We start from the raw sequence: 15,332 nt of genomic DNA, 5'->3' as shown, positions 1-15,332 counted from the left end.
TAGGGATGTTGTCATCCTTGTTTTAAATTTTACAACAATGAAAAAAAGGATGCTGTCTAAAATGGTGCAAAAAATGGGGACAAATTTCAAATTGATTTGACGGGGCTGTTTATTTACGTCACAAGTGAGGGGAAAGAAAAGGGAAGGAGGAAAGAAACCCCCTAGAAAAGAGATGGGGGTATGACGTCACACGCCAAAACAATTTGAAATTTGTCCCCATTTTTTGCACCATTTTAGACAGCATCAAAAAAAAGTAATGTTTTAATATTATATTTTATGCAAATTTGAGTGAACTAGAAATAAAAATGTTTAATATTTAAGGAAAATTTCTAAATGTTTTTTCTACCTGGTAAAATGCACTGCGTGCTCTCAATATTATTCACAATAACTCAGGAATACAGAGATAGGACAAAGAAAAATAAAAATAACACAATTTCCCCTACATAGAAAAAGAAATCCACTTTTGCATGCAAAGACTTTCTGTTATCATAAAATTTGTGTTCTTTTTCAAAATGTGTGTAATTTAAAATTTTTTTTTAAACATACCCTAAAGAAAAGGATAATGATAGTCAAAGATTTATTTATCGATATTCGATGTTCTTCATTCTTATATACTGAAAACAAAATCATAAACATAGTGTACTTATATTGGTATAGAGAATAACGTGTACTATTATTTCTTATTTAAATAATTTTATTTTTATTTTTCGTTGAATATTTAGGTAAATCATAGCATATGATTAATTCTTAATTTGAAAAAAATGGTATTGAATGGCGTTTTAATTTTACTTTGTAAAATTTCTAAAAACCTATATATATAAGATATATATGTTTTTTTTCAACATTCAAATCCTGTATATATTTGTTTAAAACAGGAATTTTTGGGGATATGACAATGGACATTAAATTGAAGTTCTTACGCCCCCCAATTACAGCAAACATAATTCCCCAATTTGCTGATTGAGATTATTAGTTGATATATTGTAGACACTGACGTAAATTTAATAAATAAAGATTTTATTAAATTCCGTTAAGAGTTAAAAATACAGCGAATGTGGTAACCATGTTTTATTGAAAAAAAACCCAGATTTTTTTGGCCGAGAAAGATAGAATTGTAAGCATTGATTTGAAAATGTCTGCAGGATTTGTATCTGTATTCAGTGGTCTGTACACAACAGAGTCTGTCCTGGATTTTATACATGATAATCCTAATGTTTGCTTCTTTCAGGTAATTCAGGTTTTTTTCTTTCTGTATTTACAGCATTTTTGATAATTCCTCTATAAGTGTCTTGTTGAGCCCCAACCCTCTCTTTTTTTGACAACAAATAGAATTAATTATTTTTAAATATTTGTTTATTACTTTTAATTTGGTTGGGTTAGTTCACATTAGAAAGCCCCGCAGGGTTTTAGTACCGCAGGTACAGGCCTTTCAGGGTAAGTGCTTAATTGGTATTTTGCGTGAAAGCTTATTTTTATGGTGTAGACCTTTGCAAAGAATTTCATATAGATTTATACTTACCAAAAAAAATCATTGAGCAAATGTGTTGAATTAATTAAAAAATTTATCAAAATTCGTTAAACCATTTTGATTTAAAAATTTTTCTCTTTTTGCCTTCTTTAAGAAGTTTGACAAAGCCTAAATTGTGTTAAAATTGTGTCAAAAATGATCAATTATAAAATGAGTTAGATGAGAGGAGAAGTGGGAAAGAAAACCCGTAAAAAAGAAATGGATAATCCCTCATTTTTATTACGTCACATGGATCATTTTTGACACAATTTGGGCTTTGTCAAAAATTTAACTTTTATACCCACCAGGATCATAGTACTGGGTGATTGGAAATAAGAAAGGGGGATTTCAAGTATTCTGCTATTTAATTTTGTTCATTAATATATCACCCAGGAACAAGGGAATGATATTCTGACAAACAACTCTAAAGGAAAATTTCCCCACAACCCCCTTCTCCTTTTCCTCCCCTTCTTTTTCATCCCTCTTCAGTTACATGACAAAAGAAAATATATATCCAGATACTTTATTTTAGGTTTAGTGATTTTTTGTAGAATTTTTGGTTAGAATAGCTACCCCTGTATATCACCTTCATTGATGTAAATGTGCAGTATATACATATTATCAATTATCATATGAAAACATCAAAGATATTTCATTATTGTTTATTTACTTTTTCCTCCCTGACTTATCTCAAATTTACTATCAATAATGATTTGTTTGCTTTAAAAAAAGCTGTTAGTAAAGATGCATGTAAATAAACTTTATTTGAGAATGATATAAAACAAAATCAATTTTGATAGAACGCTTGAAAATTTTAATGTACTTTTTAAAAATTATTTATTACTATAAGCTAAAAAAAGAAGAAATTGTGTTAAAATCTCAGCCTGATTTGTAAATAAACAGAACAAAAAAATTACAATTACTCGATTATAATCTTTTAATTGGTAAAAAATATTTCTTGTAATAAAATTTACAGACAAATTATTATAAACAAAAAATATCAACCTACTAAAAGTACACAGGAATCTGGGAGAATCTTACCGTTTCTGTAATTGTCCTATCTAATAATCCCTGTGGAAAATTAATTTCTAAATTTCTATGTAATATCCAGGTAAACAAGATTTACAGCGTGGTGGCTGCTGGCATTTCATTCTGGATACCTGCTGTTCTCATGGTCTATATTTATGTCAGGTAAAAATATTTACTATCATGGATACAAGGATAGGTATAGTGGGGAATAAATTCTTTTTCTGTCTCACAAAGAACACCAGATATTTTTATGCAATTTTTTTTAATAAAAAGATCATAGGTACAGTAACAAAATGTTAAGCTTTAATTGATGGAAACTTTAATACCTTACTGATCATTGGCTCCCTGCGTATTTTTATTTATATAAAAACTTTAGGTTGTAGGTTGTAAGGTACAAGATGTAACATAATATAGAAAAGGATGACAACATCCATGGAAAAAAGGCTTTGCAAGTCAGACAATACAAAAGACGAAAATTACAGTGAAAAACTTATCGTCTAAATTGAAAACACAACCAATACACAACTAATAAACAATCCAGTAATGCTTTTTATAGTGCCTATGAAAAGGTTTCGTTATACATTACAAATGGTCAATGATAGTCCAATACACAGACTAAATTACAATGGCAGGCCAGTATACATTTTTATTGACCGTTGGTGGGCCAGTATGACGTCATATATTTATAGGCACTATAAAATATTCTCCAAACAACTTTAGCATTGCTGCGCTTGTATAACATTGACTGTTATATCTTCAGGGTTTATATGGAGGTTGTCAAGTTAGAAGCACAACATCCAACTATTAATAACCTGGAGGTAAATATTGAATCAAGTTTTACCCAAGTAAAAAAAATTCTTTGTTTATTATGGATTTATTATTGCTTGAATCTTTCACCGAATTTTCCGATAAAGATTCACTTTTACTTGTAGCGGGCTAAAATAACAATCTCCCCCATCCCAATCACCTTTACCCCATACCCTCCGCTCCTATTGGTTGAACGAACTGACCAATAAATGACAGGGGAAATAACAACCAAAATTAAAGATGTTTTTCTCTCTGTCATAATATCCACGTATATTCTACATTCATTAAACCAAATAATTAAAGTAATTTTTTAATAAATGTTATTCTTAACTACTTGCAAAGTTTGTGGTAGTATATACAAAATATGAGAAATCTTATTCTTATTTTATATTATAGAGCTGTATGGTTTTTGGCTTTACCTTATTATTTCAATAAATAGGGAACCTATTGAGTTCTCCACTTGTAATCCTTGCAGCTGGCCAAAATAACATACCCTCTATTCACCCCCTTTGCCACATCCCCTCCCCTACTGGTTGAACGAGTTGACTAATAATTAGGTCTATATTAGCAAGCTAATTTAACGACAAATTTCCACGATAAAACCAAAAAAAAAAAAAAAAGAGAAAAAGGTAGAAAATATTATTGTCTAAATATACTGGTGGTGGGGACCCCTTTCTTCTGCTAGCAAATTACTTTCTGCTGTAGCGACTTGGCTGTGGTAATATTTCCGACGCTATTAGCTTATATTCAAAGTCCCAATTGAAGGTCGGCACATAGTCCCCACCCTGTGAACATACAGTTATTTATCCCCTGCCATATTCTTTTACTTAAATGTTCAAATCAAATTGAAATAATTATCCTTGTTATTGTTTAACTTTCCAACTTTGGAGAAAAATATCCCATAAAATGTTAAGAAATATTTTTAGCTTAGGAGGAAAATATATTAATAGTAATACATTTTTGATAACAGCGATCCTACTCTGTAGGTTATATGAGTTAATTGGTACATCATTTTCTTTCTCATTTATTTCAAGCTCACGTTTCTATAACTGCCTAATGTCTCAACCATATCATTGCTTAGGGCTCAAAAGGGATAAGACAATGAACGATAAATTGATGTGCATGCCCAATAATGGTACACAAAATTACCCCTTCTGTATATTAAAAGTTTGAACACTCAACTTAATGAACCAATCAATCAAAATTCACTAAAGTTTTCAAGGTTGTTAATCCAACTAACAGTACTTATGGACATATTTGTTCTGTTTTTAAACATCAAATATTTGGAACTAGAAAATAGAATTCAATTTTACAACTTCGCTACTCATAGATAAACTTATTCTTGTTTAGATAACGTCAAATATTGGGAACAGCATGTCAAGAATAGATAGTTTTGCTAATCTACAACAAAATTCTCCTTCAGTTCATAGGGTAAGCTTATTGATAGTTTATTTTTAACGTTTTGAGTAAAATAAGGTATATGGAATTTACTTTTTGACTGCCCTTGACAATTACAGAGCGTCCAGGAACAACCTATCCGAATTCTATTAATTTCTACTGGATTTAATTTAGTTCTGAGACATATTGAAATATCATGTATCGAATCTAATATAGATAAATTTTCACAAAAATTAAATATCATAGACAAGGCATTTCTACATTTTTTCCTTTTTTAATCCTCGAAAAATCGTCTATAATACGATTATTATTCACATTCATAAATTGTAATGGAAAAATATATATAACATATATCTTTTTCAAATCTAATGAAATTTCTCAACATCAGTTCCTTAAAATAATTAGTTTAAAGGAATAGTTATTTATCGCATCGAATTATATACAGTTTTCCGCGGATAGCATGGGTAAAAACCAGTTCTAATCCAGCGGAAATTAATCAGATTCAAAGCCCTACTGGAAAAAAATATCTCCTTATTTTCATGTACTAAAATGCACTTTTCACATATTTCAAGAGGAAAAAAACAACTTGATCAAGTTAAGGAAAAGAAAAAGAAAGTACAAATAAATCAAATATCATCAGAGATCAAAGAGGATAAGACAGTGGAAAATAAAATTAAATTGATGTACAGCTGTAGACACTAATAGTTTGATCCAACAAATCAGTTCCCAAGTTTTCTAGGCCAACGAATAAAAACGTCATTTATAATTTATAATATCTACACTCCAATTTCTTTACAAGCAGGGATACTCTACTTAGTGAACCAACCAATCCAAAAGTTGTTAAGCGAACGAATAAGAAGCCAACCTTATCATAAAACTTTTGGGACTAGTGTAATAAACAGTTCAATGTCCCCTCCATCCCTGGTAACAAGACAAATTACATCCACTTGTTCAAACAACAAGAAAGTAGTTTAATACAAGACAGTTTGATTTAAACAAAGCATTCGATCTATAAATATATTTATTATGTATAGTATGTGATTTAGACAAAAATAAAAATATTAGATATTTTTAGTACACAAAAAAATCTTTATTTTAAGCTTGCCAATTTTTAAAGGAAAGAGCAATGGGGAAACATCCAAATTACAATACACTTATCCCTTCTCAAAATAAAAAGTTTTGGTTGAAAAGCTTAAGCACTACACTAACCAATCAAGAGTTGTAAAAATACCCAATGTTTTTAAGTAACCAATGAGAGATTTTGATTTTTAAACTTTAATTTACTGTCCAATGTCCACTCCCTCCCTGATATCCTTATAATAAAGTAACTGGATGTGTGTTTGTCTGTCTGTTTGTTTGTACTGTCGTTAACCGCTGAACCGATCAGGTTCTCCTTAACAGGGTAACTTCTCATAGGTGCCGGGAAGGTTTATAGCTATTTTGGTTGAGGGTACCACCTCCCTCCCAAGAGAAATCACAAAAAAGTAAAAAAAAATCAATTATTCGTAGACTTATACGCAACATAGCAAGGTATCATATAGACTTGAAAGCAACATAGATAGGTATCGTATTATTTAAAAAAAACATTTAAAGTGCCACTAGAGGCCTCTAGAGGGCGAAGCCGCTAGTATATTCAAAAGTGAAAGTGAATACAATGTAAACTAATAGACAGAACAAGAAATCTTATGTAATTGAATGATTTATTTAGATTGGATTAGTAAACAGTCCGAGTCCCTTAACCAATGGGAGTAGAATAGGCTCTATGACATGTATAAACGCAAGGTAAGCACATTTAGAGAACAAGTTTTAGAGTAGTTACGTTGCTAATAATAGCAAAGAGTTAGATTAATCCTACAAAGAATTTATTCTGACACTTTGGTGGAAGTTAAAGCCCACCTTTTAAAATCTAAATAAATTCATTGTAGGTATAATTTTCCCGTATCGCGTTTAATCCAATTAATATCCGGTGGATTAGAACCGGTTTTCATCCATACTGAAAAATTATGTCTAGCATCGTATTATAACCAGTTTCTTTACGAGTATAAAATGTACAATCATAAGATTAAAAACAGTTTTTTAACCCGTGCGTTCTGCATCTCAGGGCTAAAAAACTGTTTGTAATATTATAATTGTACATTTTTATATTCATGGAAAACTGTTTATAATACGATGCGAGAAATAGCTATTACTTAATTCAGGTCAAATGGGATGACCGTCTCTATGCTGCAGATAAATGGTCGGTCAAGTGATCCAAAGCCGACCCTACCCCGACAACCTAGGGGTGCCGACAAAAGTGAGGCGAAAGCCGCGGTCAGCTTAGGTAAAATATCTTTTTTTCATCTGCTTTTGTACTGAGGTGGAATTTTAAAAAATTAGGGTCGCTGTTAGCTGGTTACGCAAAATTGTTTTTATAAAAAATCCCCAAAAATCACTTTGAAAATCTACAAACATTAAACCAAATCTTAAGTAAATAACCCTTTTATGGTTTTAAAAAAATTTTGTAGAATTTTTATGCGATTTTGGAGGATTTTTCACAAAAATAATATTGCCTCAAGAGCGAGCAGCGACCCTAATTTTTTAAAAGAATCCTCCTCTGATTTACACAAATACAACCAAATAAAATATAGTTAGCTATAGAGATAGAATAACAATCCACTCTTTCTACAGTTAGGGAGTTGAATCCATTTTTATAGAAGCAGAAACATAATCTATGATTATGGTTTGGACCCTCTAAAACTGTAATCTACCCTTCCACTTTCCCCTCTCTTGGTGAAGATATCTTCAACGCCGATACGATTTTTGAAATGTAAGATTCCACTTTTGCCTCTCTTGGTGAAGATATCTTCAACGCCGATATGATTTTTGAAATGTAAGATTCCACTTTCAATAGAGGCGAAACTGGAATCATGGTTTACATTTTTAATATCTATGTTTCTGTAATCTTCCATTACTTGTTTAACATCGACATAATAGAAATGTACCATACTAGTTTAAAATTATGTCAAATGTGAAAAAAAGCATAGATTTTATATATAATTTAAACATTGTTGTGTATTCTTAATTGATTAAACAAAACATACAAAGAGCCTTTTATAAAAGTTGTTTTGTTTATTTAAAAAAATACTTTTAAAAGTGTATCAAATGAGCAATCAAAATTATTTTAAGAAAGTCGCTTATTAATTAATTCAATTGTATATATTTGTAATTTTTTTGTTCAATTTATTTCATCTTAATATTTCCCTAGTAATCTCTCACCGTGTAAGTAAGCACTAAAAGGTTAATTACTTATCTAATTGTGCATTTTTGTGGTAAATTACTGATCAATTACTGAACAATTTGGTATGATTTGTGTGTTAAAAGTGGATGGAGTAAATAAATGGACATTAATAGTAAAAGTTGCTTGTATCGGTTGAAGTGAAGAAAAAGAAGGAGGAGTAATACGGGGGGGGGGGGGAGTTCTGACACATTTGCGTAAACCTGGTGTATAGGCTTTATCTTTGGACTGAGAGGATAGGTTATTAGAAATAAAATCATTCTTATATGATGAATTTCTCCCAGATTTAAGATTTTTGGATAGGCCTCCAGGTTCCGGAGCTTAAGGCCTCCAGGTGGTCTCTGTACAGATAAAATTAAAAATAAGAATTTTTTTAAAAGTTAAAGGTTAACTTATAAAACAAAATATGCTTCTTTTTGATTGTTATTCACATATTTGAAGAAAAACATACATATTTTGTCTCATAAGCTGACTTCTAACTATTAAAAATTTTTTTTTTTTCATTTTTACCTGTAGAGAGACCACCTAGAGGCCTGGAGCTCCGGAACCTGGAGGCCTATCCAAAAAATCTTAAATCTGGGGGAAATTCATCATATAAGAATGATTTTATCCCTAATAACCTATCCTCTCAGTCCAAAGATAAAGCCTATACACCAGGTTTACGCAAATGTGTCAGAACTTCCCCCCCCCCCCCCCTTAATCCCTTCCTTCCTGTAAGCAGTTTATGACAAAAATTGAAGATTTGGCCGATATAATCCAAAAGAGCAAAATTTTCATCGATTGCTTAACCCTTAACAGTCGGGGGGGGGGGGGGCGTTGAACGCCCCCCCATCCGGTTTTTTCTATCTCATTTTCTGTGTGTGAAAGATAAAGAGCCCAAACTACGTGACTTTTTAAGTATGGGTATGACACATAACTGAGAGTTGGAATTTTTCGAATATCTCCGTCCTTGCGGGCACAGGATGCCAGCAAACCTGGCAGGGTCATCCAGGTAAAGAGCAAAAATAATTTTTTGACTAAAACAAAGCATTTTATCATACCAAAATACTAAAATATCCTCTAGTAGTACATCCTTATATGAAATACAGGAGTTCAAGTCACTTTCAGGTTCCAGGTATGATCCTGCAGGTCATGATCCTCCAGGTCTCCAGAAATCTTTAAAAGGCTCCTGTGGCCGCAATTTTTGACTTAGAGACTTCAAATTTTAAACTTAAGCTTTTCTTATACATAATAAAGATCATAAAGATCCGCCGCCGTTTTCTCGCCGACCGCCAACTGCGGCGGCTGGCAGCTGTCAAGTACAGCTGCGGCCGCTGAAATTTATATTTTGATATATCTAATGTAAAATTTACATAAAGATAAACATTTTCTGGAAAAAAATTGATCTTCTAGCTTCAAAAATAAAAAAATTACAGCCGTTTGAAATTTTTTAGTAAAAAAAGACCTAAAAACAAAGGTTGTAAAATAAAAGGGTGAAGGAAGCAAAAATTGACTTAGACTTATAAAAGGACGGAAATTCACTATCAAACATAAGCCTAATAAACAAAAACTTTGATCAATTTCTTATAAACAATTAATCAAAAATTTATATTTAACTATTTTTGTACAAAATGAAAGAGTTAAATTTTCTTGCATTAGGGTGAGGGCGGGCTAAACTGGAAATTTTTCAGTTTTTGGAGAAAGAAAATATTTTCTAATAAAATTAAGACCATTAGAAAGCTTATGGAAAAGACTATCAGGTTATCCTAGGACTTTTAGAAGTTTGATATAATTGGACTCAAAGTCGTTACCGATTAATACCCCACAGGGGGGCTAAACCAATTACGTTTTTTTCAACCTAAAAAAAATCAATGAAAAACAGCCAATCAGACATAATTAGGTTAGGTTAGAGGGATTATCCACAAAAAATTTCATAAGGATTAGACTATTCTTTCTATGTCAAAAATCATTTTTTTTAAAGATGTGAAATTTGAATTTTTTTGCAAAAATTTTCTTTAAAAATAAAATATTTTCATAAAAAAAACACTGTCCTACCCACTTTTTGGCCTAATTCTTTAAAAGCCCATATTGAATTTTGGAAAACCTAAAAATTGACCTTATAAATCATGTTTAAATTTTTTTTCTAAATTACCTGAAAATGCCCCGCCACCAACTCTGGTCATTTTAAAAAAAAAATATTAACTCTATTTTAAAGTTCTCAACCGATTTGAAAAGTATAAACAATTCTTGGTTAAAAAGTTTTTTACAGATTAGTTCTAGGTCTTACTAATTTTTGTGTAGGTCGATCTTTAACACCTACTGAAAAATTTTCAAAAAAAAATTTTTTTGTCCAACTTTGAGACCCTTAAAGGTCGCCTGCAAGAAATACCACGCTTTAACTGCTAAAAGACTGCCACAAGTAGACCCAATTTAAAGTTTTCAACTTCAATAACAAAAAAGTTATAGGCATTTCAAAATAGCATGTTATGTACAATGAAAATTTTGAAAGATTTTCAATGCTCATAAAAGAAAATACAATATTGAATTACGTCGCCTAGACAAAAATTATAACTTTATCTTTGTCAGAAACTTAGATTGCTGGTAACTGATTAGATTTTTAAAATAAAAACACCAAATTTCATAGTCAAAATCTATGAAAAAAATTCGATTTAAATTGCAATTGTAAACAAAAATCATAGAGGAAACAAAGGGGTAAACTAATACAAGCTCAGCTGTGTTTGGTTGCTTAGCTGATTCAGCCTTCTGATTGGGTACAGTACACTTGGTATAACACGAGTTAAACTTAATTTTTTTAATGATTGTGACTATAAAAATGGATATTTTTATTGTAAAAATATAATTAGTTACTGGCAACCTAAATTTTATGCCAAAAATAAGCTTATAATTTTGTTTCTAGGCCACGTAGTTTAATTTCAAAATTTCTAACATTAGCATTTAGATTCTTTCAAAATTTTCATTGCACATAAATGTCATTTTAAAACGCCTAAAACTTTTTTTGTTATAGAAGCTGAAGGCTTAAAATTTTGGGCATTGGGTCTACTTGTGGCAGTCTTTCAGCAGTTAAAGTGTGGTATTTCTTGCAGGCTTTCTTTAATGTGAAATCAATGCAGCAGTTGTGATTTGACTTGAATTTGGTTAACTTGTCTAAGTGTTTTATTTGTTTTCTTTTTGATCTTAAACATTAAGGTATATAATTCTTTACTTATTAACCCTTAACGGTCAGGGGAGGGGCGTTGAACGCCCCCCATCCGTTTTTTTCTATCTCATTTTCTGAGCCCAAACTGCTTGACTTTTTAAGTATGGGTATGACACATAACTGAGAGTTGGAATTTTTTGAATATCTCGATCCTGGCGGGCACAGGATGCCAGCAAACCTGGCAGGGTCATCCAGGTAAAGAGCAAAAATATTTTTTTGACTAAAACAAAGCATTTTATCATACCAAATTACTAAAAAATCCTCTAGTAGTACATCCTTATATGAAATACAGGTGTTCAAGTCACTTTCAGGTTCCAGGTATGATCCTGCAGGTCCTGATCCTCCAGGTCTCCAGAAATCTTTAAAAGGCTCCTGTGGCCGCAATTTTTGACTTAGAGACTTCAAATTTTAAACTTAAGCTTTTCTTACATGTCTACATAACGTCTTAAAATTTTATGAAGATCCACCACCGTTTTCCCGCCGACCGCCGACTGCGGCGGCTGGCAGCTGTCAAGTACAGCTGCGGCCGCTGAAATTTATATTTTGATATTTCTAATGTAAAATTTACATAAAGATAAACATTTTCTGGAAAAATTTTTTTCTTCTAGCTTCAAAAATAAGAAAATTACAGCCGTTTGAAATTTTTAAGTAAAAAAAGACCTAAAAACAAAGGTTGTTAAATAAAAGGGTGAAGGAAGCGAAAATTGACTTAGACTTATAAAAGGTCTTAAATTCATTATCAAACAGGGGACTTGCACAAAAAAATTTAGCCCTCTAACTCTAATAGGAACTGAGATAATAAGGGGGGGCGTTGAACGCCCCCCCGGGCCCCCCCCCCCCCCCCCCCCGACTGATTAAGGTGCGGCAAGGGGCCCGACTGTAAAGGGTTAAGAATCGTGAAAATTTAGAGACACCATCTCTAAATCAGCCAAGAGAATATTATTATTATTAAAATTTATTATTAAAATAAATAAATAATTAAAACGATAATAGGATAATGAATAAAAGCACGAATAAAATCAGGTTAAAAAAAAAAGATTACAATAGTTTATTTTGCTAGATTGATGGCATCATCTATTGCGCCTTCCATTGGTTCTTTGTTGTCGGTGTCATTTCTGGTCAGCAGTCCTTTTGCGGTCAGATAACTGTTGAAAGTTGTCATCTTCAAGGTATTATCAGCTTGTCTTCTCGGTTTCCGCTGAAAAGCTCCCAGGAAAAAGTTGGCACACGATTTATAGGCTGAAGCTGTAAGGTGTACTCCATCAACTAGGCTGTGTTTGTTGAAGTTCCTACCAAAAATGTTCTGGTAAACCAGGAACTCGCATCTGTCAGATAGGATCAGGCTTGACTGTAGGTATTGGTTAAAAGGACTCTCCACAGAAAAATCAACTTTGGATTTTTGAAAATCTAACCTGAAATTATTATTCTCTGTTCAATTTTAGGCATTTTTTGTTTTTGTGGCATCGCGATTGAAGCCCTTTGAAATTTTTAACCGCCTTTAAGTGAATCCTCCCGCCATTCAATTTGTGCTGCTTTAGTGATTTTTAGCTTCTATGTTGCCGCATTCATCGCCCTTCTCCGCCGCTACTCCGCTATTCATTGCTGTATGTCGCGGTTCAATACATGCTCCCCTCTCCCTTGTTCAGAAATTAAATGGAGGCTGGGGGTGTTGTGTATAGCGACGTAAGCAATGTATAGCGGAGTAGCGGCGGAGAAGGGCGATGAATGCGGCAAAAGATGGTTATATTTGGCGGAGGCGAACACAAAATGGAGGCGGCAGGATTGTCCAGTCAAGGAAGAGGATAAATCGTAGAGCGGCCGGTTGTAATGGAGCAAATGTTCTTTAGCGGCAAACATATTTTGAGTGGAGGAAAGTGTAGTACATATTGTTATAGTGGCAGTACAAATAGGCGGCGGACAAAATTTTCAAAGGTTTCGATCGCGATGCCACAAAAACAAAAAATGCCTAAAATTGATCAGAGAATAATAGTTTCAGGTTAGATTTTCAAAAATCAAAAGTTGATTTTTCTGTGGAGAGTCCTTTTAAGGAGGTTGGTGTAACCAGTCATGGAGATTCTCTGATTTTCGCAAACCACAGCAATGAGAGATGTGTCTTGGGAAGGGTCCTAGAATAAACACCCTACCCTTGAAGTGCTGTGCTAGATAGATGGTCAGTTTGTTTGTGTCGAAGATCAACTTGTCCATTTGCTGGTCTGTCAGGATTGTTGGATGGGTCAGGTGGAACACTCTCTTGCCGAATAGAATAACTGCAGAAGAACAATCTGGCTAAGTTATTGGTAGAAACATGTAAAAATTTTGACAGGAAAGAGATAAAATTTGCATTTCTTAAGACAAAGATAGCTTTTTAGAAATCATATGGTTGAAAAATTCCTTTGCTGTATTACTGGAATGATTCATAAATAACAAAAAATAAACAAAGGTTATTTTAAATGTGCATTTATTTCAAACCAATGAAAATTCAAACTGAAGTACAAAATAGAATCCAGAAATTTTGCCTGTCTATTTTGGCTTTCATTGTAGGTGGATTGAATTTATGTAAAGGTAATTCTTATCTCAGGATACTTTAAAACTGTAAAAATAGATTTAAATATACAGTATGACCCTCGAAAAAGTATTTTTAAGCATCTGCAGCCCTTATTTCACAATGAATTATTAAAAAATGCATATGTCCTTGTTCTCCATAGTATTCCACGTAAGTAGATATAAAAATATTTTTTTTACCTCCATTAACACCGGAGATTTTTAGTGCTAAAGTTTTGAAAAAGTGACTGAGGAAAAAGTAACTTTTAACATGAAACAACTTTTTTAGCAAAATTAAGCTAGAAATCCTTTTATTTTTGTTACTAGCAGAAACTTTATACAAAAATGAAATAAAAAATTTAGTTTTTGAGTAAAAAGCATTTTTTTACACATATTTTTTGAGTCTTTTTAGTTTAATGCTATTTTGAAAAACTTACTTATTAGGCAAAATTGTTTAAGATTAAAAAACTAAATAAATCTCTACGAATATAGCAGGAAAATTGTTTTTGTTTCACAATCCTAACTTTAATAACAAAAAAGTTATAAAGAAAATAAAAATAAAACATAATGATTTTTTAGTCTAAAAAGCTTAATTTACACCCTATTAAATAATTGAGATGTCAGAAAAGTAGGCGGAGCAACTGTCATAATTAATCCTTTTCTATAAATAAGGGTTAATAAATAACCTAAAATTTGCAAATAATCAATTCATTCAGTAGTATTTTTTTGCCATTAAAAATTTATATTTTTTGGTGGAATAAAAAAGAAATATTTAGTTAACTTGTTTTTTTTGTGTCTCATTATTCAGTTGCCAGAAAAACATAATATAACCATCCAAATAATAAGAGAAACAAAAAAAAATCTTTTACTCAGTCACTTTTTCAAAACTTTAGCTCTAAAAATCTCCGGTGTTAATGGAGGTAAAAAAAATATTTTTATATCTACTTACGTGGAATACTATGGAGAACAAGGACATATGCATTTTTTAATAATTCATTGAGAAATAAGGGCTGCAGATGCTTAAAAATACTTTTTCGAGGGTCATACTGTATTTCAAATAGCTTAATAAATTAGATTCAAAGGCCTTATAGATTTAATTAACTTTGGGATAATGGTAAAGGACGATGGAATATTAATTACCCTTGCAAAACCATTTCATTTTTATGTAAAAAGGTGTGATAACCAATCTGCCATTGTCCTATCACTCTCAGATAAAGTTTAACTTTGGCCTATGTTATATGTTATAACACATACTTAACCCTTTCCGGTTTTTTCTATCTCATTTTCAGTGTGTGATAGATAAAGAGCCCAAACTGCGTGACTTTTTAAGTATGGGTAAGACACACAACTGAGAGTTGGAATTTTTTGAATATCTCCATCCTGGCGGGCACAGGATGCCAGCAAACCTGGCAGGGTCATCCAGGTAAAGAGCAAAAATATTTTTTTGACTAAAACAAAGCATTTTATCCTACCAAAATACTAAAATATCCTCTAGTAGTACAACCTGATATGAAATACAGGTGTTCAAGTTACTTTCAGGTTCCAGGTATGATCCTGCAGGTCCTGATCCCCCAGGTCTC

General features: G+C 32.0%; 1 protein-coding gene across 1 annotated transcript in view; it reads left to right on the top strand.

Moving 5' to 3' along the window:
- The window catches only part of LOC145312835 (octopamine receptor beta-2R-like), a 40,818-nt gene that overhangs the window by 14,401 nt on the left and 11,085 nt on the right, over window positions 1–15,332 (top strand). The window contains exons 6-11 of the mRNA XM_080152070.1: window positions 1,145–1,228; window positions 2,619–2,698; window positions 3,297–3,354; window positions 4,694–4,774; window positions 6,450–6,523; window positions 6,940–7,061. Of these exons, the coding sequence (XP_080008196.1) occupies window positions 1,145–1,228; window positions 2,619–2,698; window positions 3,297–3,354; window positions 4,694–4,774; window positions 6,450–6,523; window positions 6,940–7,061 (499 nt within the window). The remainder of the gene's footprint in view (window positions 1–1,144; window positions 1,229–2,618; window positions 2,699–3,296; window positions 3,355–4,693; window positions 4,775–6,449; window positions 6,524–6,939; window positions 7,062–15,332) is intronic.

This window comes from Acartia tonsa, chromosome 2 (genome assembly GCF_053477335.1).
Source record: "Acartia tonsa isolate MP-2025a chromosome 2, ASM5347733v1, whole genome shotgun sequence".
NCBI lineage: Eukaryota > Metazoa > Arthropoda > Copepoda > Calanoida > Acartiidae > Acartia > Acartia tonsa.
This window is presented reverse-complemented; position numbering and strand designations above follow the sequence as displayed.